This window comes from Trachemys scripta, chromosome 10 (assembly GCF_013100865.1).
Source record: "Trachemys scripta elegans isolate TJP31775 chromosome 10, CAS_Tse_1.0, whole genome shotgun sequence".
NCBI lineage: Eukaryota > Metazoa > Chordata > Testudines > Emydidae > Trachemys > Trachemys scripta.
The window spans coordinates 49,363,059-49,390,872 of record NC_048307.1 but is presented as its reverse complement, the minus strand read 5'-3'; the positions used below and the strand labels follow the sequence as shown (position 1 = coordinate 49,390,872).

The 27,814-nt window shown below is 42.4% G+C and overlaps 1 protein-coding gene across 4 annotated transcripts in view; it reads left to right on the top strand.

The window, feature by feature from the left end:
• The window catches only part of HMG20A (high mobility group 20A), a 74,309-nt gene extending 46,717 nt beyond the window's left edge, over positions 1 to 27,592 (top strand). For 3 of the 4 annotated variants that reach the window (XM_034783577.1, XM_034783580.1, XM_034783581.1), the window contains exons 2-10: positions 578 to 670; positions 3,382 to 3,529; positions 6,148 to 6,360; positions 10,364 to 10,496; positions 11,116 to 11,147; positions 19,946 to 20,021; positions 20,912 to 21,127; positions 21,709 to 21,853; positions 26,689 to 27,592. In XM_034783577.1, the coding sequence (XP_034639468.1) occupies positions 578 to 670; positions 3,382 to 3,529; positions 6,148 to 6,360; positions 10,364 to 10,496; positions 11,116 to 11,147; positions 19,946 to 20,021; positions 20,912 to 21,127; positions 21,709 to 21,845 (1,048 nt within the window). In that variant the 3' untranslated portion in view covers positions 21,846 to 21,853; positions 26,689 to 27,592. Of the gene's footprint in view, positions 1 to 577; positions 671 to 3,381; positions 3,530 to 6,147; positions 6,361 to 10,363; positions 10,497 to 11,115; positions 11,148 to 19,945; positions 20,022 to 20,911; positions 21,128 to 21,708; positions 21,854 to 25,399; positions 25,433 to 26,688 lie in introns of all 4 variants that reach the window. The other variant, XM_034783579.1, reaches the window with a different exon arrangement.
• The last annotated feature ends 222 nt before the right edge of the window (positions 27,593 to 27,814 follow it).

Genomic DNA, 27,814 nt, shown 5'->3' with positions numbered 1-27,814 from the left:
ATCTCCGACTGGCGAATGTGAGGACACAAAAGAAGCCACGTCTGCTCTGGCAACCTGGTATCTTTCAATGAGAATTACATCATGCTACAAGTGCTTGCCCATTTTGCTTGTGAACTTAGTATGTCATATTATACCTTGAAAACAAGGTAGCCACATATGAGGAGCAATGCAACAAATATGTGCATTCCAATACATTGTGAAAGTACAGGAGTCAGGAGAGGAAGTGAAAACACCAACTCAAATTGAAACTGCAAGGAGGATTTAGGTAGGTAGGCAGCATGTTATTTCCTACTAAGATGCCAACAATCTTCAGTTCTGATTACAAATACCTGACTGATGGGACTAACATGGGATAACCCAGTAATATAAATTGGTAGGTTCACGTCACACAGTCAAATCTTTAGGTCCAAATAATTCAAAAGATTGACCAGGGTGCAGGATTAAATTGAGGCTGATGTGCTGTTTGGCTTTTAAGAACTGTCAGTTAAGTAAGACTTACAAAGACAGATCATTAAATGGGCAGAACATGTGTGAGAAGTAATTCAAATGTTAATTTTGCTTCCACTTTTCTTCACAGAGGTATGGAGAACCTGATGGCCGGCTCATCCCTACCCCCACTGTTTGCAGATGATGATGGCTCAAAGGAGAGTAGTGATATGCCCACAACTGGGTAAGTAACTGCTGCTCTAAACTCAGCTCACAGCTATTCTCTCTTTGCAGACTCTCTAGAGAAAGTACTCCTGATTGTACACTCTTGCTACTAGACCAATTGAGCACCATTAATTTTCTCTTGTACTCTTCTGGTACTTGTAAAATCTTGTTTTCCAAGGACAGCCTTCTAGAGTGGGTCTGCAGATATAGTGATTGTTTTCTTTATTGTGCTCCAGTGGCACCACTGAATTTCTGTTAAAGCTACATTCTTGATTAAGTTTCAGGGTAGCAGCCGTGTTAGTCTGTATCCTCAAAAAGAACAGGAGTACTTGTGGCACCTTAGAGACTAACAAATTTATTAGAGCATAAGCTTTCGTGATGCATCCGAAGAAGTGGGCTGTAGCGCACGAAAGCTTATGCTCTAATAAATTTGTTAGTCTCTAAGGTGCCACAAGTACTCCCTATTCTTGATTAAGGGATGTCCAAGAACAGAACTGATAAATGAATACTCTTCCTGTCTATCAAACAAATTGTCCTTATTTGCACAGGCTATAAAGCAGTGGCCCTGTCTTAAGGACTCAGTGACAAAAGATTAGATTCTTTTTCAGGATTACTTTTTTTTTTTAAGCATGGTTGTGCTTTAACAGATTTCTTTTCTATTCTTTAGACCTCCAAAGGGAAAATTCAGATCTAGCATAAGCAAGTGCAATTCTATGTAATTAAACATAGAAGCACCTGCTTGTACCAGGTCTGAACTTGGCCCCACGTCTCTGGGCCTCAAGATTTGCTGACACCAAGGCCTGGTCCCCACTTAGTCCGGACTTCGGACTAAGGTTTAACGTAGCTGAATTCGAAGTACCTTAGTCCGGACTTACCGCGGTCCAGACGCGGCAGGAAGTCTCCCCCCGTCGACGCCGCGTTCTCCTCTCGGCGAGCTGGAGTACCGGCGCCGACTGTGAGCACTTCCGGGATCGATCCGGGATCGATTTATCGCGTCTTAACCAGACGCGATAAATCGATCACAGAACATCGATGGCGTGCCGCCGGACCAGCCGGTAAGTGAAGACTAGGCCCAAGTGTGGTGCATGGAGGAATCTTGACATGCTGTTAGGAGGGATTAAGGGAATGATCTTTCATCACCTCTCATTGAAAATCTATGCATCACACTCAAAATTTTCCCTACTCTGTATTTGTTAGTAGATTGGAAGGTTGTGATGCCTAAAGTGGGTTAAAATCTGAGAAGTGACTGAAAATATCATTGTGGGGTTCTATAGGCGCTCACGCGCGCGCTCTCTCTCTCTCTCTCAATATGCTTAGTGTATAATAAACCATTTTTTGTTTTTTCTAACTGCTGGCTCTGCAATCTCAACCTGAGATCTGAAAGTCAAGCCTGTCTCTATCTGGGTTGTGTATCATTATCAGTAAACCTGGCCCAACCGATGTGTATTTCAAGATAAGGTGCTATAGAGGTACAACTCTCTGTACATGAAAATTAAAATTCTGCAGTTGGTACTTGGTTAACACATCTGATGTTGCACAAATCAGAATAAGAATTAATCTCGCTTTGTTGCAGCTATGTTAGCTCAACGTTGCTAACAGGAGAAAAAAGTAGTAAAAGTTGTTTGTCCATTGACTAAGCAGCTATAGCTTTGACTATACACAGGGAGCAGATCTCAAAATTGTACAGATCTATGAATTGTTCCATTAAGAACAATGGTTAGAATGACTAGTGGATTGTTGCCCTAAAACAGCAAATCCCCAAGATCCATGCAGAACTCTGGGGATCCACATAGATCAGTGGTTCCCCAACCTTTTTTGTCTGCCAGGCGCCAGACAACGAGCCACCGAGGACCGTGGCGGCGGACGAGCATCCGCCGAAATGCCGCTGGTAAGCAGCGTTCGGCGGCATTTAGGCGGATGCTCGTCCGCCGGCCAGTACGTGGGCGCACTTACGCAGGCACCACGTTGGGGACCCCTGACATAGATCATGTACCTCCATATAGCTGCACTGTTGGCCTCCATATCACAGGCAGCCTTATTCCTACAGAGTGCTGCCATTGAATGAAATACCACCTTCAACATCTCTTGACTAAAGAATAGCAGCCATTCAGGGGCCTAGTGGGAACTAATGATCCTGGAGTCTGCTTCAGATATCCAGGTGTGTCAACAGGAGACAATACTGCAAAGAGTTCCATCCCAAATCCCAATGGCACAGAACACTTATACAGGGCTATAGGAAATGCATACAAGAAGGTGCAATCACTTGGAGGAGGATGAAAATAAGACTCTGTACATTTTTTCTCATTCTGCTGGTGTTCTCCTGAATACAGCTGCAGGGTTCATGTGTTTTCATTCCTGCTCTAAACCTCCCTTCATATGACTGCATGTTTGATTATTATTTGAATCAGATAGTGTTTAGTTTTGTTTGTGTTTGACTTGTGTAAGCACAAGTTTCTCCAAAAGTTAGTTTTCTTAGGACTGTTTTGTCTCCATCAGGACCTAGAAGAGCTTTATCTAAATCCCTGGTAACTGCTGTAGACAGTGGCCTGGAAATCACATAGCCAGATGGAACATACAGCTGTCTGAGTTGCTGTTTTTGTAATGTCTCACCTTTTGTCTGGCCTCAAAGTTGCATAATATTTTCAACATCATTGCACAGTTCAGAGGAGCAGAGGGGAAGTAGATTACTGTGATAATGCCTGCACTTTCTCACACAACTTGATTTTCCAGGTTAGCCCACTCTGAGGGGTCATACAGTGGAGGAGCTTCGCAGTCTGTGAACAACCCAGACTTTGTGGAGGACTTGTCACAAGTTCAGTTGCTGCAAAATGAGTCTTCTAATACAGCTGAAAGCAGCGAGCAGAGACTTGAAGAAGAGGTGAGCTGAAATAATATAGTAACACAAATGACTAACTGATTGAGAGAGCAAACCATGGGCTCTCCTCCACATCTGTCACTTTATTCATTTAAGTGTTTTCTAGTAGGATACCAGTTTTCATCCATCCACCATATCTACGAGGCTGTTTTTCATCTCTTTACTTTCTATAGTGTGACAGGGTCGGGTCAGATGGCAACAGGAGAGTGATAGAAGGCAGATATATTAGCCTCGGATTAAGCAGGTCCCTTTTCCCTGGGTAAGGTAACGGGGCGGTTCTAGAACAATCAGGAACTTGCTGGAACCAATTAAGGCAGGCCAGCTAATTAGGACACCTGGAGCCAATTAAGAAGCTGCTAGAATCCAGTAAGACAGGCAGGCTAATCAGGGCACGTGGTTTAAAAAGGACCTCACTTCAGTCAGTGAGGGGCACGCAAGGAGCTGAGAGTGAGAGGGCATGCTGCTGGAGGACTGAGGAGTACAAACACTATCTGGCGTCAGGAGGAAGGTCCTGTGGTGAGGATAAAGAAGGTGTTGGGAGGAGGCCATGGGGAAGTAGCCCAGGGAGTTGTAGCTGTCACACAGGTGTTACATGAGACACTGTAGACAGCTGTGATTCACAGGGCCCTGGGCTGGAACCTGGAGTAAAGGGTGGGCCCGGGTTCCCCTCATCCCCCCCAACTCCCTATTGGATACAGGAGGAATTGACCTGGACTGTGGTCCCACCAGAGGGGAAGGTCCCTGGCCTGTCCCCCGACCCACTAAGTGGATCAGCAGAGACTGTGTGGGTTGTTCTCCTTCCTTTTCCCCATGCTGGCCAGTGATGAGGTTAGCTGAGTGAACGGCAGATTTGAGCCATTAGCAAAAGTGGCCAAACTGAGGTCTGCCGTGAATCTGAGGCGAGCAAATCCCCCAATAAGCGCAGGACCCACCAAGGCAGAGGAGGAGCTTTGTCATAATAGCTATTTCTCCTCTGTTGCACAACCACTTTCCTATAGTCAGGAAAACACAGCAGGCAGACAGACCCTCCAAGAGTGACATCTGTGATACTCCCTAGTTTAGCAAATAGAGATTTCTATTTCAGTGGTTTGCCTACCTTTCTTTCTTTCATTTCTCTGGGGAAATAATACAATCTAATGGTTTGAGTAGGGGACCGAGACTCAGACCTGAGTGCTATTCACAGTTCTTTCCCTGATTTACTTTGTGACCTTGAACAAGTCACAACCTCTCTGTGCTTCCATTTCCGTATCTGTAAAATGGGGATAATCATACTTATCCACCTCTATAAATGTTTTGAGATACTCTAATGAAAGGTATAAGCGTTGCTAATGCTTCTTAGACTCGAGTTGTGTATCATCTTTACTGATATTGATGATTTAGAATGTTTAAGAACTGAAGCAAATGTTTAATTCTGTGTCCACTCTTGAAGCTATATTCAGTTTTGATGACCTCATCTCAAAAGAACTACAACAGAAGCAGAGAAATGCCAAAGAAAGGCAATCAAAGTAATAAGAAGCCTTCCATTCCAGGAGAGATTAAAAGAAGGGATACATGATAGCACTATATAGCATAAGAAGATAGCATAGTCCAGAGATTATTACAGAAACAGGGAGTTCAGAAAACTCAAGCAAATATTTAACTGCCCTACTTCAGAGTTTCTCCACCTGTAAACTAGGGACAATACTCAACTGCTTCTGTAAAGCTCTTCAAATTTCTGATGAAAGGAGTTTTAAAAGTTCAAAGCAATTTATAATGATATCCATAACAACAGTGAGCATGGGAGGGAAAGCCCAGTAGTACACACCTGTTTACATTATTCCATGATACAAGAAGACTGGGAAACATAACATCTGAATGCAAAAGATTAGAAGGGGAAATATTAGTTAATATACAGTATGGTAGATAATATGTGGCACTTTCTACAATAAGATACTGGGGCAAATGGCTTTGTAAATTTCCAAAAAGATTAGACACTTTGTTTAGAATAAGAATAACATCTGCAGTTACATTAGCTAGGATGACAATTTCATGAGCATTTACTTGTCTGCTTCCTGGCATAAGATAATTATAGGCGGTGGTCAGGAAGAAATATCTCATGGCATAATATAGCACAATTGTCCAACTACACTGGTTTTGTTTGTTTGTTTGTTTCCCCACCCCCCTCTTTTTGAAGTAACTAGTATGTGTCACTGCTAGAGGTAGGACAGTGAAGAAGATAAGTTCATTACAGCGTGTGCTATGTTCCTAAATAAATGTTTCCGTGTCATTTGTTGTACGATCTCAGTGTGGTGACGCTGGTCTCAACTCATGGTCCTACAGCAGGAGAATCTTAGTGGAATGATGAAGATATCTTATTGTCCTGTGGACCTGCAGTGATGTTATAAAACAATTTCTGATAATCAGGCTCATTTGTCTCACTTTGTTTAGAAGAAGGTCAGGATTAGACTAAAGTGAAGTTTGAACTTTACAGAGAAGATAAGTGAAGAAGCTTATATTGCAGCCACATATTCCTTGTGAAAATGTTTGAGACATGAATATTTGTTCCTTTCAGGGGTAAAATTATTTATTTGATTTCCCCCTCCCCCCCTTCAGTCTGAATTTTCTTCTGTTTCATTTTGCAGCAAAGAACTAAACGAGGAGGCTGGTCCAAAGGGAGAAAGAGGAAGAAACCCCTTAGGGACAGCAATGCCCCGAAATCCCCCCTCACAGGGTATGTGCGATTCATGAATGAGCGTAGGGAACAGCTTCGAGCGAAGATGCCTGAAGTTCCTTTCCCAGAGATCACCAGGATGCTGGGCAATGAGTGGAGTAAGCTGCCTCCTGAGGAGAAACGGGTACCATTAACTTCCCTTTTCCTTGCTGGGGATTTGATTATTGTTTAATGGGAACACTATTGCTTACTGAGGAAGTTGACATCTGTGTTTGACCATGACCGTGTTTAGGAAGGTGTTTTTAGGTGGGGTGCAAAGGTCCTTAAGAGATAAAGGAAGGAACCCTCTTGGGACCAAAGTATCTCTCGCCAGTCATTGCTGGTGGAAAATTACATAGGCCTGATAAACATTGGAAGAGTATATGCAGGACACGCGTGAATCTTTCAGAAGAGAAAGATAGGCAGACCAGAAGGGATGGGCTGCTCACAACTAGCTGGGGCAGAGCTGTTTTTTTGACAATATATTTGTCCATTTTCAAGGTCTGCTAGCCATGTAAAGAAAGCATAGCTCTGTAAGTTGTGCTAGTGAGAGTGTTTTGTTAGATTTGTATAGAGACTAAAATTATCCCAGGAATGAGAATTTGTTTTTCTTTCAACCAGAATATGGTGCATCTCTCTTCATCAGTCTACCTGGGCCTTCTGCACTGTACCTCATATGTGAATTAAGGCAATGGCCAGCTTAGTCTGTTCCTTTACTTCCTTCCTCTGGAGCGGATACCAGCATCACTACTCAATTTGTACTATTTGTAGCTGATTTCTGGTTGGAGAGTACGGTGCTTCACTGTAGTTAAGATTGCATGAGAGAGTTCAGTTTAACAGAAGCTTTAAACCTTTATTTTGTAAAAATCTCATTTCAATGTCAAAAACATAGAATATAAACTTTGTGTACTATTTGAATTTTTCATAGTTTTTTGATGAAAAATGAATTGATACAAAGAGAACAAGAGCTCAGAAATCAATCCTTTGGGTGGTTTTTTTGTTTGTTTGTTTGTTTTTTAACAAAATGTCTTTTTTTCTTTGTAGCCATTTTTCCAAGAAATCAAAACATTCTGTCCTTTGTTCACATTGTTGCTCCTCATGTGCAGATTCCTAGAATATCAGTTACACATTGATAGTGTTTGTCCATACAGCATTTGATAACATTTTAACCATAATAGAAAATGTGTGTCAAGGTCAGCTTGCTGAATTTGATGACAAATCTGCTGCAGAATGATTGCCGTCACTCACTTCTAGGGACCCCAAAAAAAAAAAAGACAGATACTCCCTTAACAAATAACTCTGTAGCCTAAGGAAGGCTGGGAAAGAGACCAGGCAATCAAATCCTTCCTTTTTTAACTGCTGTTTAAATTCCTGTGGCATTCACTGGACTACCCTTATTATTGAATCAGGTCCTGAATCCAAACCTAGAAGACAGGGAAGGGCTGCTGAACACTTCCCCCCCGCCCACCCGTCCCCTCCCTATCCCATTTTTAAAAAATAAGTTAGCAGATTGCTTATACAAGGACACTCTAGGCCTGGCACCCAGGTCTCTAACATGACAAACCCCAGTATGACTAAATTAGGTTTTGGGTCTCCTAGCTTTAACCACTGTAAACCACACTCATCTTCCAGAGTCAGGAATCAAATCCAGAATTCCTGATCATCAGTATTCTACTGCTGACTAGAGAGTACTTGCATAACCCAGTGGAAAAGCATGTTTCAAGTTTCTCTCCACTGGCTGGTCTCCAAAGAGACAAGCAATTACTCCTGTCAATCAAGTGACAGCAGTCTAGCTATGGATCTTTCTCCCCGTATCAGGAGAGCTATGTACTAAGGTACACCAAAGCTGTATAAAAATAACTAGAAAACTGGCAAACAAAAACTGCATTTAGTGGCAGGTAGGGTTGCAGCAGGACACATGCTATCCACCCAAAGCCATAAAAGGATGGCTATAAGAAGTTTAGGGGGTAAGACTTGTGCATTCCTTTCCACCTTCAGATTGCCTACAACATTGTCAATAATTTACTCTAATGCTCCATAAGGCTTTCATTTCCATCTCCAACAGGTACTCAGAAGTAATATGTACTCCAGTGTCATCAAACTTGCAAAATCTTAATAGTGACCTCAACAGTGTTAAGGCAAAATAATGTTCCAAATGCATGGAACGTGTGATAGCCAGATGTACTGATCTGTTGATATAATGGATATAAAAGCATATGAGGTCACTTTTAAGGTTTTGCCTGAGTAATATGAATAGGTTTGCATAATACAGCATGATATAAACTTGTATGGGGAAAAAGCCTTAAGCATATTGTACTGAAACATGATAGCAGGGAAGGGAGCTTTTTGATGAAAGGGTCCCATTAATTTCCATGTTGTGTTATGACTATTCTTTAAGTGGTTTGCAGTCCAGCAGTTTCCTTATATTGTTCCAGCGCTCCCTGCATTAAGCAGATGTATGAAAATCCTTCAAGATTATTTCTTAAAAAACAGACTGAAATATCACTAAGGCTTAAACTGACAGACCCCTCTTGGTTCTATTCTCTCTGTAAGCTTGGCATAAACATACAGTTAAGGGTTAATTCCTCTTTTACCTGTAAAGGGTTAAGAAGCTCACATAACCTAGCTGACACCTGACCAGAAGGACCAATAAGAGAACAAGATACTTTAAAATCTGGAAGGGGGAAAAAAGTCTCTTGTCTGTGCTGTGTGTGCTTTTGCCGGACACAGAGAAAGAAGGAACCATCCAACTCCTGTAGGGTAGTGAGTATTTAGAGAAGGAATGTATTAGATTTACTTTTATTTTCTTGTTTGTGTTCTTTTGCAAATAAGAGGGAAGATAAATTTGGGTTCTTTGTGTAACTTTAAAGTTTTGCCCCGAGGGAAACCCTCTGGGTTTTGAATCTGATTGTCTGTGAGATTATCTTTCATTCTAATCTTACAGATGTACTCCTTTTACCTTTTTTTTTTTTTCTTTCATTAAAATTCTTCTTTTAAGAACCTGATTGATTTTTCATTGTTTTAAGATCCAAGGGTTTGGATCTGTGTTCACCAGGACTAATTGATGAGGGGGATTCTCAAGTCTGCCCAGGAAAGGGAGGTTAGGGACTTGGGAGATATTTGGGGAAAGGCAGAGTTCCAAGTGGCTCTCCCTAAATATTTGGTTAACGCTTGGTGGTGGCAGCATACCGTTAACCTAAGCTTGTAAAAATAAGCTTAGGGGGTCTTTCATGCAGGTCCCCATATCTGTACCCTAAAGTTCAGAGTGAGGAGGGAACCGTGACAAAGCTGTTCTCTCATAGTAGCTACAGCTGTCTCCCCTATCAGATGAGAGGACAAGACGTGTTGCAGCATGGTATTGGCCTTTCTTCTAGGGGTCTGAAGGTGAGAAAACACAATACTCTGCTCCAGGAAGACTGACACACCTTAGCAAAAATCTGAGCCCCTAAGGGTGATCCACAACCAGAGCTTCCTGTTCAACAGCACATAGTGCTGGCCACAAACATCCAGTTCATAAATATTTTCTGGCTATGGGCTGGTCCACACCGGGCGGGGGATCGATCTAGGAAACGCAACTTCAGCTATGAGAATAGCGTAGCTGAAGTCGACGTTTCCTAGATCAAACTAAGTTTACTTACTGCGGGTCCACGCGGCGTAGGCAAGCTCCCCCATCGATAGCGCTTCCTCCTCTCGGCGAGCAGGAGTTCCGCAGTCGACGGGGGAGCACTTCTGGGATCGATTTATCGCATCCAGATGAGATGCAATAAATCGATCCGAGAAGATCGATCTCTACCCGCCGAATCGGGCGGGTAGTGTGGACCTAGCCTAAGTGAAGATAGCATTTGGCTGCATTGAATAGCCTGGTATCAAGTCACCTCAGCATCTAAGTAAACTATTGCAATCAGTCTAGTCAAGAAGTAAGTTTAACAGGATGATGAGTTGGATAAAATATGTTACTATTCTGGAGTGCTTCTCTCTCTGTTTTTATCCTTTCTTGCCTTGGTTATCCTTTCTCAGGTTTCCGTGTTCTGAATCTCTCAGGCATTCTCACTCATTTTTCTCCATTCCTTTCCTGTTTATCTAAGTAAGATGATCATGTGTCTGATTGTTTGTTTTTTTTCCTGAAATACTCTGTTTTCTTATTGCAGCGCTACCTTGATGAAGCAGACAGAGATAAGGAACGGTACATGCGGGAACTGGAGCAGTACCAGAAGACAGAGGCCTACAAAGTCTTTAGCAGGAAAGCACAGGACAGGCAGAAAGGCAAATCACATCGGCAAGGTATTAAACCATAACAAAAATAGTGCCTTCATGAAAACTCAGCCCACATTCGGAAGAGAGGATCACTAGGAGGGTGGTGAAGCACTGAAATGGGTTACCTAGGGAGGTGGTGGAATCTCCTTTCTAGAGGTTTTTAAGGTCAGGCTTGACAAAGCTCTGGCTGGCATGATTTAGTTGGGGATTGGTCCTGCTTTGAGCAGGGGGTTGGACTGATATTCTATGATTCTATTCATACTGAGCTAAACAGACCATTGGTCTGACCCAGTACGGCAACTCTGTTAGCTAGAGTACTAAAATATCCCAGGCATATAGTCAACTAGCAGATATCAAACACTTTTTTTATAAAGCCCTGTGACTGTTACGCTGCTTAGAACATAGTCTTCTGTGTTTCCTAGACCAGTGTGCATGTGTGTATGCAGAGTGATTAGGTTTATGTACACACTACTGTGCCTTGTGACAGGTGCATTAGAAAAACCTAAGATAGATAGAGATACTGTGTGCTAAATCCCTTATAGTATAACTAGACAGATTGTGTAGTTGTGCTTTTGGGTTGTACAGCTAACTTTCTCCTTCAGTTCTCTTTCATTCCAAGATCATCTTATCTTTTTGTTTGTTTCAGATGGAACGCGACAGACTGCCCATGACCATGAGGTAAATACCTTGCTTTCTTCTACACAGCAGGGGTCAGAACCACAGCTGGTGAAAATTTCCATTGAAGTCAATGGAGTTATGACAGTTTACACCAGCTTAGGGTCTGCTCTAGATATAGATTTATGCGAATTTCTATACCGTTTTTTTGGGGTCGCGTGCATAGATGATCCCCAGGGCCAAAGAATCAAAAGTGCATAGCAATTGAGTAATTTATGTGCTGTTTTTGGTGCTTTCTGCTAAATCAGAAAGCTAGTTCATGCATATATAAGTTGTGATGGGTTGGATCACAGAAACCCCCTTGAGAGCTGCCACCTGATGTGCAAAGACTACCTCTGCTCCTGTTTTCCCTGCAAGCTCAGGACTCCAGCACCCTGTCTTGCTGAGCCAGACGTTCCTGTCTGCTCCAACACAGACCCAGGGTCTGAATCACTTGCCCCAAAGCTGCAAGTTTACCTGAAAACAGTTCACAGAAGTTTGCTTGTCTTTAGCACTCAGATGCCCAACTCCCAATGGGGTCTAAACCCAAATAAATCCGTTTTACCCTGTATAAATCTTATGCAGAGTAAACTCATAAAATGTTCGCACTCTATAACACTGATAGAGAGATATGCGCAGTTGTTTGCTCCCCCAGGTATTAATACATACTCTGAGTAAATTGCTAAATAAAAAGTGATTTTATTAAATACAGAAAATAGGATTTAAGTGGTTCCAAGTAGTAACAGACAGAACAAAGTAAGTCACCAAGCAAAATAAAATAAACTGCGCAAATCTATGTCTAATCAAACTAAATACAGGTAAGTTCCTCACAAGTTCCAGAATGCTCCCTTTTACAGGCAAATCTCCTTTTAACCTGGGTCCAGAAATCATTCACAACCCCTATAGTTACTGTCTTTTGTTCCAGTTCCCTTCAAGTATCCTGAAGGGGTGGAGAGGTTCCTTCCTTAGCCAGCTGAAGACCAAAATGGAGGGGTCTCCCACGGGTTTAAATAGACTCTCTCTTGTGGGTGGAGACCCCCCTCCTCCCTTCTATGCAAAGTCCAGCTCCAAGATGGAGTTTTGGAGTCACCTGGGCAAGTCACATGTCCCTGCATGACTCAGTCTTTACAGGCCGAAGCCATTGTCCACATGGTATCTTGCATGTCTCCAGGAAGACTTCTTATGTAGATTGGAGCATTCCAAGATGCATTGTTCCCCAAGTGTTTCCTGATCAGGTACTTAACCTGGCGAATTCCTTCCTAAAGAAGCTGACCAAATGCCTCACAAAGCTTACTTAGAAACCAAGCAAGCATACAGCCCATATTCTTAACCTCAAGTAGAAAATGATATACATGTACAAATAGGATGAATAGATATAGTAGACCATAACCTTTACAGAGATATATTACATGGCACAGGCAGCACAAAACATATTCCAGTTATGTCGTACATACATTTATAAGCATCCCCCCTCCGCCCCCATAAATCCTTATGGGGTACACTGTCACATAAGCTATCTGAAACAAAATGGAAATGGAGTTTAGGGTTTGTTTTTAAAAGGGCTGAGGCCCAGCCTCTCCTTTTGTAGGTGTCATTTGCATTGCAAAACATATACCTGTGATTTGGAACCTCAGAACAAATTCTGAGTATACCTCAGAATAATTGTGTCTTTTATGTACTTGAGGTGTACGTGTAATTCAACTTCAGGTGCAAAATTGCAGGTGAAAATTTTGGAAGCAGAAAGGCCTACAAATGGGAAACCGTTCTTTTGAAAATTTGGCATGTAATGTCTAGGACATCCTTATGGCCAGCTTGAGACATAGACCGATCATGCACAAATAAGTCGCACCTCTAGGTTATTGTTCCAGTACACCAACCACCATGTGGTTTCTTCCAAGGTAAGGGAGGGGAATGGCCAAGTTGTTGGGAGGCCTGTTGTAGCACCTCTTAGCATACCAAATAAGTGAATAGTAATGAAAAATACTGCCTTGCTGTAACAAGACTCTAGATTCCCTGATGTAAAACAGACACTAAACCTTCTGGATCCTGATAGACAACAAAGTTATCTGAAGTGCTGTAATTGTCAATCTTTTAACAGAACCAAACACAACAAGGGCCATTTTACATAGGGTCCCAGGCCAGGTGCTTCCTTCACAGTTACCAAACTGCAGCAAGCAAATAGGAATAAAACAAGTAGATGACTCATCCCCTTTTTCTATATGGGCAAGAGACTTTCCTGCCAATGCTCTTCCTCTGTAAGCTCTTAGCCAGCCTCCTTTTCAGGGAAAGTCATCAGTTTCTGTACCCCTTGGTGGGTTTATTGGAAGTATGACTGTGATGGCCACTTGCCAAGCCACTGCAACTTTTTAATTTCTGCTGCTCCTGTCTACTTTAAGGGTAATACATTTAATTTCCAGGGAGCAGCTTTGGTTGGATGCTTTAAGCTCAGATGCGTTCTCCCACTGACCCCCAAAGCCAAGTATTCCCCTATCAGACGAACCTTTAGAAATAGATGGACTGTTAAGATGTCTAATATGAAGTGCCTAAATCTGCATGCCACGTGGGAGTTGACTTTTTACTAGTAACCCCCACAAAACACTGTAACCTTGTCCCAGTCAGTAATATAGTACTTGTACAATAGATTACATAAATATTCTGTTTAACAGCAGTGTTCATGTGACAAGTCACTTCAAAAATTCAAACAGGCTTAATTCTTATCCTTCAATTTATGTAATATGATTACTGAAAGATCATCATTATCAAAATGCACTCATGGAGGAGAGTTGCCCTCCTGCACATCCCTATGGTGTTCTTATGCTCCATCCGAGCAGGGACTGCTCAAGTGGAGTTAGGAACTCCACCGACTAGGCACCCTGTTCTGAAAGCCTTCTCTCCTCTCCCCTTCAGGATTTTCTACCTTTTCACATTTGCAAAACTCTGTGCACAAGTTACCTAATAAATCCTCACAACACCTCTCTAAGGGTAGGTCTACACTTACTGTGGTGTGCAGAGTACAGACATGGCATGCCTAGCTTTCACTAGTATAAATAGCAATGTAGACAGTGAGGCACTGCTTAGGCGAATAGATTAGACATGCTAGAACCTTAGGGGATATACCCTACACGCAAGCAGTGCTTCTCACATCTCACATCTACACTGCTATTTTTAGCCTCTCCACTGCCAGAGCCTTCCACTGCAACATGTAGGTATATACCACACAGCCTGCCTTTCACTGCAGCGTGTAGCTATGCATACCCTACACGCCACTGCAAGTGTACACAAGGCCTAATGTAGGTAAGTAGTGTAATTCCCATTTACAAAGGAGGAAACTGGCACAGAAAGGCTAAGTGACTTGTCCAAGATTGCACAGCAAGTCGTCATTAGATTTAAGATCTCAGGAGCTCCTGGATCCCTGTCCTATTCTCCTTCCTCTAATCACCATTGCTTGCTGTTGTGGTAGTTCTATGACTATCAGAGAGGATTTGCTAAATTATCTCTTGCAAAAATTTGGGAGCACCTCTGGGTCAAGGAAGCTTTTCCTCATTGGTAATAGTTTAGCTACCATAGACAATGTTGATATCACTTTAGCATTTAAACACAGTGCATGTGCATAGCAATGACCTTCAAAAAGTATAGCAAAGGACAAAAAAATGAAGTAAATTTGAATTAATCACAATAAAATATATAGATTACTCTTCACATAAATCCCATATTCATGAATTTTTATGTGGAATATTATACGTGATGAACAGTGACTGCTGTGAACTTTATTCTTGGTTTAAAATAACTGAGATTTTGTGTTTATATTCTCAATATTTCACACTAATGAAAAGTGACCTTACTAATCTCAAATGTAATAAGACTTTCTACAGTGGTGTTATTTTCCCTTCCCTTATCACATTGCACTGTTTGTATGGCCTGTCATGACACTCTTGTGGGCAGAAGAAAACAGAAGCACATAAGTACCTCTCTTCTCTCTATGTTCTCTCTGTATTCTTCTCTTTCCCTGCTCTTCTGCTCCACCTTTTCTGAAATTGTTGGAACCAGAATAGCTCCAGCTTCATGCATCTAATTAGAAAAACATGCCTCCTTACTGGCAAGGCTTCCATGAAGTGACCAATCCACTCTAAGGAGAGGAGGGCCTGCTTGATGATATCTATAAGGTAGAGTACAGTGCAGGGCAAAGGGCCTAACAGAGTAGTGGAGCACAACAAAAATTGTCTACCCAATAGGGAGTATTCATTATAATGCAGAGCATTGAGAGGTACGCATATGACCATAGCAGGGATGATATTCAAAAAGACATCTCTTCTCCCTTCTTTCTCCCCTTCCCCACATACCCTCAATCTTCTATCCTATTAAGAATTTCAAGTCCAATGTATCTCTGAAGCCCCTAACGCCAACCCCAGTTTAACAGCCCAATGAATAATTTTCCAGGCTGACATTCTGGAAATGTCTCCATCTCATTTAAAGACAAAGATAGAAACAATAAATTTTTTGTTTCTCTTTTAATTTATGAGAAATGAGAAAATGACACTCAGCCTGAACAAATTAAGCCTTTTCAATGAAGGGGTAATCAAATCCTTATGATTTTAATCCCCTGAGCAAGCCTCAGAGTGGCTTAAGTATATCCGAGCCCCCGAGAGGATCCTTTACATGCTGGGTAATGTACTTGGTAATGGAAGAGTGCTGATGGGTTTTCATTACCAGTCTTCCGTTAAGTAGAATTTCTCTGTTGCCTTTCAGAGACTGAGCAATTTCACCTAATTGCTTTAATATTTTTTATTTTGTACCTGAAGAATCTCTACCCTGGGGCACCATATATAATGTCTGTAATACCCTCTCCTCTGCCCTTCAGTCTGTAGGAGCCATTACTGGTCCATGCCAATGCCTCCAGCACATAGCTAGTAGTATCAAGCATGAATTGCCTAGGCTGGTAGAGCAAAAAGCACTTGGAGGGCAAGCTGCATAAGTGCCAGCGTTCCTTGAAGTGTGTTATTGCTGAGACTCCGGAGTTCTGTGTTTGTCTAGAGGGCGTTAAGATCAGATGATACATTGCCAGTCTTGTTGCTGTACATGACTCCTCATTTTCTGAATACACACCTGAGTTTTTTTTTTTTTTTTTCCCTGCAGTAACCTGCATCAGAATTTGGGTAGATAATGGGTGCGATAAAGAAAGCCATTGTGACATTTTTGCATCTCTTCAGCTCCTCAGAAAATCAGGACTGTTTTTTTTTGTTTGTTTGTTTGTTTGTTTTTTTTTGTTTTTTTTTTGCTCTCAGTCTTGAGTACAAGCACACTTGGTGTGTAGCATGTGAGCTTTGTGCTCTCTTGTTGAATTTAGGGCTTCCCAGCTGCAATTTTACCACGTTATGAAACTCTGCTTTACTTTTTAAAAAAAGAAAGTAAAAACTAAATAAACCGACTCTGACAGTTTACTCAGGTAAACACTTGGAAGGTTTTTGAAGTTCCATCTAGCCAGGTCTATCTTGGCTGACTGCCAAATGGCAGTTGCTTCACCCCAGTCTAGCCCCTTTATGAGCCAGACACCAATATGAAACACTAAGCTTAGCTGCCAGAATTCCCTGATAGGCTGTTAACCACTTAGCTTTTCTGCTGGGTACCAAATCATGTCTGACATTTCATTTAAAGACCAAGGTGTTCAAATATAAAAGACCATAGTGGTGGCAGAAGCAGGAGAGAGGCATTTTATCTCAGGCTTTAAACATGGTTTTGAAGGAATGATTTCTTGGTGCATTTTGCCAGCCAAGATGTTTTAGAGGTTTGAGAACCTTCTGCTTTCAGTAGCAATTTCTCTAATGCTTATCTTTGTTCCTGTATTAAGCAACAGTTTGATTATAGTTACCCCAATTTATCAACCAAGAAAGCTCTGTTGTGTCTTTGACATCATAGGTATATACTTTGAAAACAAACATTTATTCTTATTACTTTTGACTTGTAGAAATTGTGACTGAGGCATCGCTAAAAATATGGACTTTAAACTACTTTTTAGAAATCCCTAAAGAAAAAACTGTCTTCATAATAACTCATCAGGGTTACATTTTGTCTGTCTTGTCCTTTTTCTGTTAATAACAGTAAAAATAAAATAAAATAAAAAATCTTCAAATTATATTGCACCTTTTATCTTTGATGATTTTAAAATGGTTTGCATACTTAATAGACACACAAACCATAAATTGGGATCGCTTCATTTACCACTGAAATGTAGTCATCTCTTGGGTAGGCTGTGACAGCTGTTTAACTGTACAGAACACCACCACTACACCACATTTCCAGAATGTAATTATCTGAGTTTAATTGGACCAGGGTACCAGGTGCTGATATCACTATACTTGTGAAAACTACTAGATGTTTGATCCCAGGTGGTCATGTTCCTTGTTTTAATTCTAATTTTAAAAGACGACAGTCTCATTTGTTGTGTTGTACAACATCGCACGCTAGAGCTGAGTGAGTAATGGATTTTTTTGGTTCATTGGCAATTCCAAAAAAATTGTTTTGGGTTGAACCAAACCCCAAATTTGTTGAAATATTTGATGAATCAAAAATTTCAAGTGGGATCAGAATGAAACATGTTTGTTTTGACCTGAAGAGGAGAAGGAGAAAGCAGCCTCCCTATAACCTTTAGCTCAGTGGGCAGGGCACCTACCTGGGATGTGGTTAGGGAATTCACAAGTGATATGAGAGGGCTGTGGGTTCAATTCCCCCATCTCCCTGATGTGGGGAAGGGATTTGAACTTCGTTGTTAATATGAATGACTATGAATTGCCACTATGTATGACAATGAATAGTCATTGGGACAGGGACAGAAAGCGAGAATTACTCTACAGCCTAGTACTTCGAGCACTCACCTGGGATGTGGGAGGGCCACGTTAAAGTCTTGGCTTCAGTGACTATTTATTTAAAAACAGTGGAAGAGTTTCATCAGGAAATGCTGAGAAAGACCCATCCTAGAATATCCCATAGCCAAGTGGAGAGGGCACTCTCGTGCAGTGGGGGAAACAGAAGTTCAAATTCCTTCTCCACACCAGGCAGAACTTTGGTGAACTTGACACACATTCACAAAGACTTTTGTGTCAACTGAAATTGCATTTTTTGGTGAATAAACTGTTCACCAAAAAAATTTGCCTAGCTCCACCACACACATTATCAGCACTTAATAAATAATAATGATACCTCAATCAGTACAGTCCCTGCTGGACCCAAGTTGAGGAATTGGTTCAGAACTATTCAGTATTATAGTTTCTGTTCTCTTTTCACTTCCCTCCACATCCTACTAGAAAACACCTAATCTGGGGATATAATAACTAGAAGTTTGAAATCTGTACGAACACTGGCTAGTCTGTTGTCACATCCTTTATATACTCATACCCAATCTCCCAAGGCACACACAATTAAGTAATAGGTGAGGGTGCAGTTACATACCATCGTTCTGTCTAGCAGAAAAAGCAGCCCTTGGACCGCAAAAGATGACCTTCAGCAAATATTGTTGCAAATAGTGTTCAGCTTAGTGTTGTCTCCCACTTATCTTCTCTGCTCACAGACTTAGGATCTCTTGATGCTTCTATTCTGTGCACAGGTAGGACAACAAAACTTACTGGAGTCCTAATAGTGGAACTGTCAGCAGACAGCACTTCAGAGGTCAAGATTTTGTATGTTTTGCTTTGCTGCTCACCTGCCAACAGTGTGGTGTTAAGAGAGTTAGGGGCAACATCCAACATACACGCTTATAACCCCTAATGTACACCTGATTGACAACACGTGTGTTTGAGGTGGTGGGATGTGAATTATCCCCCAGGTCATAGTTCCTGCAGCAGTTCTGATGCTCCTGTGCCCGTAATCTGGGAGAAAACAATCAATGCCCTATACAGTTGTGGATTTATGAACCCTGCCCTTGCAGAGCTTGGCATTGCAGCATGCAAAGGGTACAAACCTGAATGACTGGAGTCATTCCCACAATGATGGAGATCTGCATGAGTTCCACTGTAATCAGGAACCCGGAAGAGTGCAAGGGAGCAGACATTGTTTTTTAAAAAGCACACACAAACATCCTTCCCTTTTCCTCTCTCTCCTCCGCCAGAAAATGAAAAACAAACCACCTCATCCTTGCTAGTCATAAGCAATTTGCTCAAATTCTGTACCATTGTGTCTGTCTATTTTCACCTATGATAAAAAGCTGTCTGAATAATAATCTGCTTGGCAAAGGTATGGCTCATTTAAAGTATTGTGTAGCTCCTGTCTTTATTTCTGAGGCAGAATATGTCACCTCTGCACCTTCTGCAATCCCTAACAGACAGAAACAAGGAACTGTAAGACCCACTGTTCTCTCACTGGCTATCTTGGCATTGATAGTCTCAAAAACAGAGCTGTGAAATTTACTATAACTATCATCTACTTTATCTGCCATCTTGTCTTGCTGTAGAGGCTTGTTCTGAAGTATGGTAATTTGGAGAGGTGGATGAATTCATGAGAATAGTTATGAAAGTACTGAAGTCTTGTGTAATGTGCAGTTTCATTAAGGTAAAAAAGTTAGGTGGCAGGTTATATGAAATATCTGAACCATTGAGATCTACATTTGTTAAACGCTCACTTCCCTTGTATCTCTCAAATGCCTTGTGGCTTTCTAGGAATAGGAGTCCCTGTCATCTCCAGTTCAATGCTCGATTTGCCCAATAGCTTCTTTAGAGAAAGGGGCTTGCTGGAATCATCTCCATCCTTCTTCTCATTTTCTTGATAGATCTGTCACTTCTTTTATTAGCAGTTGAGAATTTGCAGTATTTAACTGTGTCACTTTCTATCTGCAGAAAGAAGCAGACACGAAGCAGAGGTCTGTTTTTGATATCCCAATCTTCACAGAAGAGTTCCTGAATCACAGCAAAGGTGAATTAAACTCATGCAGTGTTTTCGCCAGTCCTGCCACAGAAAGTGCTTTACGTAAAGAGTGAAGTCAGATGGCTCAGTGTGTTAGTAAGGTTACAGTATCTCTTAGGAGTATAATGGCTGAGCAGATAGGTCCTCCAGGCCTACCCTCTTCCAACAGGATTCTCTGTGGAGAATGGTGCTGGTGTACAAGCTGTAGGCGAGCTCATATAGATGCTATTTTCCCAGTCTTTCCAACTGCAGTTGCTCTGTTAGAATGAGGAAATATTTGAAATAGTTGAGCAGATAATGTGCGCTAGTTAGCAGAAGTTAGACAAGAGAAAGTCTCTTTGGGCCAACTAGTCCATGACCCCAGCCAAAATTGTTCTACAATATATTCTCCATTGCTATAGGGGTTTGATTTTATATTAATAGATTCATATGTCTCAAGTGATGGGGTTTCTGCCAGTTCCCTTGGGAGATTATTCCACACTCTAATAAATTTCAACTTCAGGCACCTAAAATGTACACCCTGCTAATACTTGTAGTCAGTTGCTGGTCTCTAGCCCCCTTGTCACTATATTGCTGATCTATAGTGTGCTGAAAGTATTCATAGTAGTTCTTTCAATCTTCCTTCCCCAATCAATCCCTCTATTCTTTTTTGTTCCTCTGCTCTGAACTCACTCTAATTTGTCAGTATCTCGGGTATTAAATTGAATTCAGAATTAATTTCAGAATTCTAGGCATTATCAACTCGCTGTTCTGTGGTGTGATGCTTCTTCATATGTAGCCCAAAATAGCACTGGTTTTTTAATCATCCTCAGTTGAGTGGACATCCCTGAACATTCTGCTTCACTGCCACAGGGCTACTTTCTACAGTTATTTCATACCTTTTTGGGGTGTGTTCACAGCACGGGAAGCAGAGCTGCGCCAGCTGCGTAAATCCAACATGGAGTTTGAGGAGAGGAATGCTGCCCTGCAGAAGCACGTGGAGAGTATGCGCACTGCTGTGGAGAAGTTGGAGGTGGATGTGATCCAGGAGCGCAGCCGGAACACAGTGCTGCAGCAGCATCTGGAGACCTTACGGCAAGCACTCACCAGCAGCTTTGCCGGAGTCCCACTACCAGGTAATCCCCATTTCTTTATGGGGCTTCTCTACCACTGCTTAAGTCCAACTTCTGTTAGTTGTATGTCACTGGTTTCTGTGGCCTGGTTTATTAATTCTAGGCTGCAGGTCCGTTTTTAAACCTTTCCTGTGCTGCAAGTTGGAGCCTGACAATGGCTGCAGGATGAGGACTAGAGTTAAGGGTACTGTCTCCCAGTTTTGTAACTTTTTAATACAATTACTCTCTGTATTGGGGGTTTTCTCTTCTCTTTGTTGTGTGGGGAGGCTGTTAGTCCCAGAGGGTCTTTTACAGGTGCAGACAAAGGGAACAGTACTGCTGTGTACCCTTGCCATATGACCCCTTTGGCCCTAAATTCCACTGAAATAAATGGAAGTTAGGCACCTAAATATCTTTTGAGGATCTGGGCTTTTGTTGCTAAAGATTTATGCTTTATTTCAGTTACATTTCTTTTGCGTCTAACTGTGTGCAATATGTTTTCACCTCGACGCAAACGCTCCTTAGAATGGTAATGTTTGATACTGCTGTAGTAATCTAAATATTCTGTGGCTTTTTTTTCCTTTCTTGCACTATATTTACTGTAGGCAGTGGGGAGACCCCCACAATGGACACCATTGACTCGTACATGAACAGACTGCACAGTATTATTCTGGCTAACCCACAGGAGAATGAGAATCTCATAGCCACAGTCCGAGAGGTTGTAAACCGGCTTGATCGCTAGTGACTTGGGTAAGCACCCCCTTGCTCCAACTGGTTTGCTTACCAGCACCTACACCACATCCATTGCACCAAGCCGGGAAATAAATGAGGGGAAATTTTCAAAGGCACAGAGACCATTGAGATGCTCAACCATTTTCAGTGGAAGTTGGGTGTTTTTACTCCCATTTATGGCTTTGAAAATCTCCTCCCTGATTTCTAAGGGAGACTTAAGTGCTTGGTATGTCGCAGGATTGTTCAACATCTTGGTTGATGTATCAGATGAATAATAAGACTGTCAAAGTCTGGAGTAGAACAGAGAAGGAGGAACATTCCTTTGCATGTCTGACGTACTGACAAGAAGATTTCTCTGTCGAGCATGATGAATCTGAAGAATTTTGCAGTGAGTGTTTGCTAGTTTTGGTAGTGATTGAGAAATCCTGTTATCACCAAAGGGTTATTCACCAGCTAATCCCAATTCCTAAAATTAAAACTGCTTCCCGTTTTGCTATGGACACTTAGCAAGTCTGTAGCACACAGAAATTGTCAAATTGGTTATGTGTTGTGTTCTTTTGGACCTGCAGTTATTCAGATAAATTAAGCAAGATATAATTGGGTCAGGCCACACATAGCATTTGCTGAGGCTTAATGATCCGATACATCTTTATGATATGCTTATAGTATTTCAGAGATCACGATTTTGCAAATTTTGCTTTGCTGCTTACCATCTAGAAAAGCCTTAATAAAAGACTGGATGAATAGCAAGCAAACAAAACAACCCAACCTTTGCACTATAATATACTTCCCCATGCTGTATACATATTAGCATACTTCGTGGGTTGACAAAAGGATTATAATGTTGCAATTTCGATCTGAATATTCTGGGCTTGAATCTTTTACCTGCTTTTGTTGCTGTAAGTACACTGGCCTGGATTTTTTGGAATATGTACCGTACATTCCAGCATATTCTGCGCTATGAATGGTATGTATAAATGCAGCTAAAATTCTGACTTAATGTGTTATGAGATGGGGTTCATCTGCAAATATAAAGGCAGAAGTCTTCATCCTTCCTGGTCGTGACCTTTTGTGATATTGCACAGTGCAATTAATTACATGTTCCCCATTACAGAGTAGCTTAAGCTAAAAGATCATTGTCCTTCCAGTGGGTAGCCAGATGGAACGGACTGTAGTTCTAAGAGATGACTGAGCTCCCAGCAGAATAAAGAAGTGGCATTACTGCTGCTATTTATGAAAGGGAACAGCTTGTGGATCTAGGTCTGGGATTTTCAGTAGCTCATCTGCCTTCTAATTTTCACACAGTGTTTTCAATTAGCACTCTTGTTGGCTCAACAAAAAAAAGAGAATTGGGGATTGGAGGGGGATGGGAGAACTTGAGACAAAATGGAGTAACTGGTAAAGTGGTCTCCCATCAGTCAGGTGTTGGAAGGGCACCCCAGTCCTTGAGACAGATGTTTTCTCTTTAAAGCACCATAACCCATCTCAAGGTTACTCAAATCTAGGCAGTTTCTGCTGTATGGTTTGGGTCCCAGTTGTCTATGAGTCTATGAGTCATGGGAAGCCTCAGAGGATTCTTATTTTCTAGGAGTCACTGACATTTTCTGTGGTTTCAAGATGTAAATATTTTGTTCTTGGAAAAACTGGATTCAGCTTTGAGCAGTTTGGAAAAAATGTTTTGCTCCAGAATTCCTCCTTCCCAATTATGGTAAAAAAAACAACAACCCATCCCTAGAAAAACAGTAGATAAGGCAATTAAAAAAATGTAATTAATAGTGGCCTGGCTTCATTATACAAATGTGTACAGACAACTGGGCCTGATGTTCCAAGCTTTCATGGTGCAATTAATTGTCCTGATATGCACTTGGCATTGTCACATCCAGTGACAGGAGCTTGGGGGCGGGAGATGGGTGTTTGTGTAAGTGGGTTTACACTTAAGAGAAGATAGGACTTGTAAACAAAAGCAAGAACCTTAAAATAGGAGAAGGTGAGAGAACTTAGTAAGAGTCTACCACTGGTAGATTGTCAGCACCATCTTCCCTTTGTTAGTCTAATATACAGTATAAGTATGTTCTCAAAAGAATGTGTATCAGCAAAAAAGATGGCTTGGTGCTCAGAGGCACATTTAAAAATAAAACTGATGATCAGAAACCTATTTGCTTTTACAGTTACGGTATTCTTCAAAAATACTGTACTCACAGAGCTAAGCTGATTTCTAATAGCTAAAGTACCTAACAAATGGCTGTATTACACAGCACTGAAGAACAGAAACACCAAACAGAATATTAAAATATAGAGGTACACTTTATGTACATAGAAATATCATTATAATGCCCCCTATCCACCCAGTTGCCTCCTTAAGCGCCCATCTCCTTGCGGCTTTAGATGGACAGGCCTGGATTCTTCTGGATCCTGCCTTCCACTCAGTAGGATGTAACTTATTTATTTTCTTCCCATATGAATTTATTTGGAGGTGCCCCCCACCCCACCTGGCCCCCGCTCCTTTCTGGCAGGATCATCAGGGCAGCTTGGGAGGAAAATGCTAACCACAGGGTAACCTCCACTTATTTGTCAGATAGTTGGAGACTCCCAAGAAATAACTCTCTCTCTCTCTCACACACACACTCACACTATATTCAACACAGTAATTATATTAAACAGGAGATAAGTATAACACAACAGGGTAGAACATTATTCTCAGGGACAATGGTGCCCACACTGATAATACCCATGAATTCCCTCAGTCACGTGACCTGATATAGCAAACATAAAAATTAGCATCCCATTGGTATGCGTATTTTGTAGGGGCCCTTGATGAATTGTGACCACAATATCTTCTGTGCAACAGTTAGCAACTTGGCTGGTTGGGTTCAGTACAGCCCCCAAAACTCCCAAGTGGGATAAGTTGGCATGTCCCTTCACCGGTTTAATAGCAGGTAATAAAATCCCCAACTCTTACCCACTGGCTTGAGGACACAGCTCAGGAGTAGGAGGGTCTCATAAAGAATCTCTCTGATTAGCTAACTAAAGGAGCCCTCATAACTCCGCGAATGATCCTCCGGTTCAGAGATGGCTCTGGACTCCTCAATTACTGCAGAAGGGCTGATGATCGCTGCTATCAAGTGTCCTCTTCATGCAGGAATCAGGCTGCTTCTGGACCCAGGATTTCCCCTTACCTCAAAGGGGTGCAGGGCTCAAGGTGCAGGTTACAAAACTATACTAAAAATCCAAACTTTTTAGTTTCCTACCCTAGTGCTCAGATGCATTCTCAGCTGGCACCAGCCCTGGACTAGCAGCCAGAGCAGTGGTGGTGCCATGCGGTGACTGATTTTTTCCTAGGGAGCTAAAGGGCTAACTCAGCCTGGCTGGGGGGAATTTTCCCAACAAAATTCTACAAACTGGGAGTCACCTTGGAGAGGGTAAGGCCCAAGCTGAGGGATGTTGCTTCCAGGTCCCCAGAGGCCAATTCTTGGAGGAACCCTGCATGCATGCCTGGGACTCACCAGCTCCCCACACAGCCAGTCCTGCCTTTTCCTACTCTAAAATGGCTTTTCCCACCTCCAGGGTTTCCAAGGGATGGCAGCTCACTCCCTGTTGGTAAGTAGGGTTACCATATCTAACAAATAAAAAAAGAGGACCCTCCACGGGCCCTGGCCCCGCCCATTTCCCCACCCCAGCCCCTCCCCAACTCCGCCCCTTCCCCGCCCTAACTCCGCCCCCTCCGTCCTCCCACTCCCAGCCACGCAGAAAGGGCTGCCCGAGCGCTACCAGCNCGCTTGGGCTTCGGGCAGCCCCCTTGCCTCCGGACCCTGCGCCCCCAGCCGGGCACTTCCCCTCCCGGGCTCCGGTGGCGCAGGGTCCGGAGGCATGGGGGCTGCCCGAAGCCGGTAGCGCTGGGGCAGCTCGGCTCTTAATCAGAGCCGAAGAGTCAGGGGAGGAGCAGAGCCTCCGTGGGAGGGGAAGTGCCTGGCCGGCATTTTCCCGGACATGTTCGGCTTTTTGGCAGTTCCCCCCGGACAGGGGTTTGAGTGCCGAAAAGCCAGACATGTCCGGGAAAAAACGGACGTATGGTAACCCTATTGGTAAGGCTAACTCAGCTTCCTGGGCTTTCACTTGTCAATCATTTCACTCTGCCCCCTCTGCCAAGCAGACTGCATGCTATCTTCCCCCAAGCCAACTGGGCCCCTGGTATTCTACATAGTTACAGCCTTACCAAATTCATGGTCCATTTTGGTCAATTTTACGGTCATAGGATTTTAAAAATCATAAATTTCATTATTTCAGATTATTTAAATCTCAAATGTCAGTGTTGTAACTGTAGGGCTCCTGACCCAAAAGGGGATTGTAGAGGGGTCACAAGGTTATTGTAGGGCAGTTGTGGTATTGCCACCCTTAGAACCCCAGGAGCCTAGGGAGTTACATTGTATGATTATTATTAATAATATTTATTACAGTAGTGCTTAGGGACCAACCAAGAATGGGGCCCCTTAGTGTGGGCATTGTACAGGCACAGAGCAGTAGACAGTCCGTGCCCTAAAGATACATACTTATATGGGGAAAATAGTTTATTTGAAAACAAGTGTTTGGGCTGAAACATAGATTCAAAGGTGATTTTCAGAGGTAACTCTGAGCTGACTCACTGATAACTCCTATAAAGGATCATATTCTGGTTTCTCAATGGAAAGTTGTCCAAGCAACTTGATAAGCTTCTTTCTCTGTAGGTTTTCCAGCTATCTAGTGTACTTTAATATGGTCCCTTCAAATTAACCCTCCAAAAATCTCTTCACAAAGTCCTGTTTATTTTGACAGACTGGTCTAAACTTCTAACATTTATGTTTTTGTTTCATCTGCAGGTCTCCTGGCCTAGGGGTGTCTTACAAAAGTGATTCAGCCAGTGAGGAATGAAAAGCCATGGTGGAAACAGACTGGAGGTGGGAGGCAGGACTTCAGGATCTGTCCTGGTCCCTGCCTAAGCAGCTTGCCTATGGGGCAAACTGTTTAATGAATTAAAAGCTCCTATGAAGCCACAGGCACCAGCCACTGAACATTTGAACTGTCCTCCATGTAAAGCTTTCAGAGCATGTGACTACTGTACAATCATCAGTTTTCCATCATTTCAGCTGGGTGGGGAGATACCCACACACTCTGTGGACTGGACAACAATGGAGGTGAATCTGCTTCCAGTCTGTGTAGTGGAGGCAGCCTTCGTGTTGTGGTAATAGAGCTTTGAAATGTTATGTTGCTTTGTATCTCTTCATCCTTTCTGTGGGGTTTCCTTCTCCCTTTCCAGTTCTCCTTTTGTCCTTTTCTTGTTAGTTGATGTTTGCTGCAATGTATAGCAACACCTGTATTCTTTGCTATGATAGACACAGCCTTCTTTACTACCCCGCCTGTGGTGTCTTCAGTGCAAGCTTCTCTTTTTTGTGCTAGGTTGCATCTCGTACAACGAGGTTCCTTCCTGCTGGTATTGGCTGTGGCTGGCGCTTCATGACTGAGTGGCGCCGAAGGAAGGGCTCTCTCTTTTCCCCCTCCCAGCTCCTCTTTCCAAGCATCTCTGCTGCACATATACAGTGTCCTGCTTCTCAGCAAGATTCCGCTGTTCCTATCTATTGAAAATGTCTGGTGCAGCATTTTACTGCTGAAAAGGTCAGCGGTAATCAAGAGAGAAAGTGAAAGGCTGGCTTCTCTCAGCCAGCAGGAAAAGTGCAAAACTTTATTTTAGACTAAAATAAAACACGTCGCTTTTCTGTCCTCTGATATGTTGCTTTGTCTAATATGATGTGAGCTGCAGCCTGCTTGAGCGAATTATATTATGTTCCAAGTCGTCTCTCCACCACAAAGGGAAACAGGCAGGGGAATTACATTTCCCTCTGTCCATCTGCTGTTGTAGCGCTAAGGAACCATTTTTATAAAAGGGGCCTGCAATGAAGGGCAACCGCAGAGAGCAGCTTTAGCAGAGGTGAGCAAATTGTGGCGCAT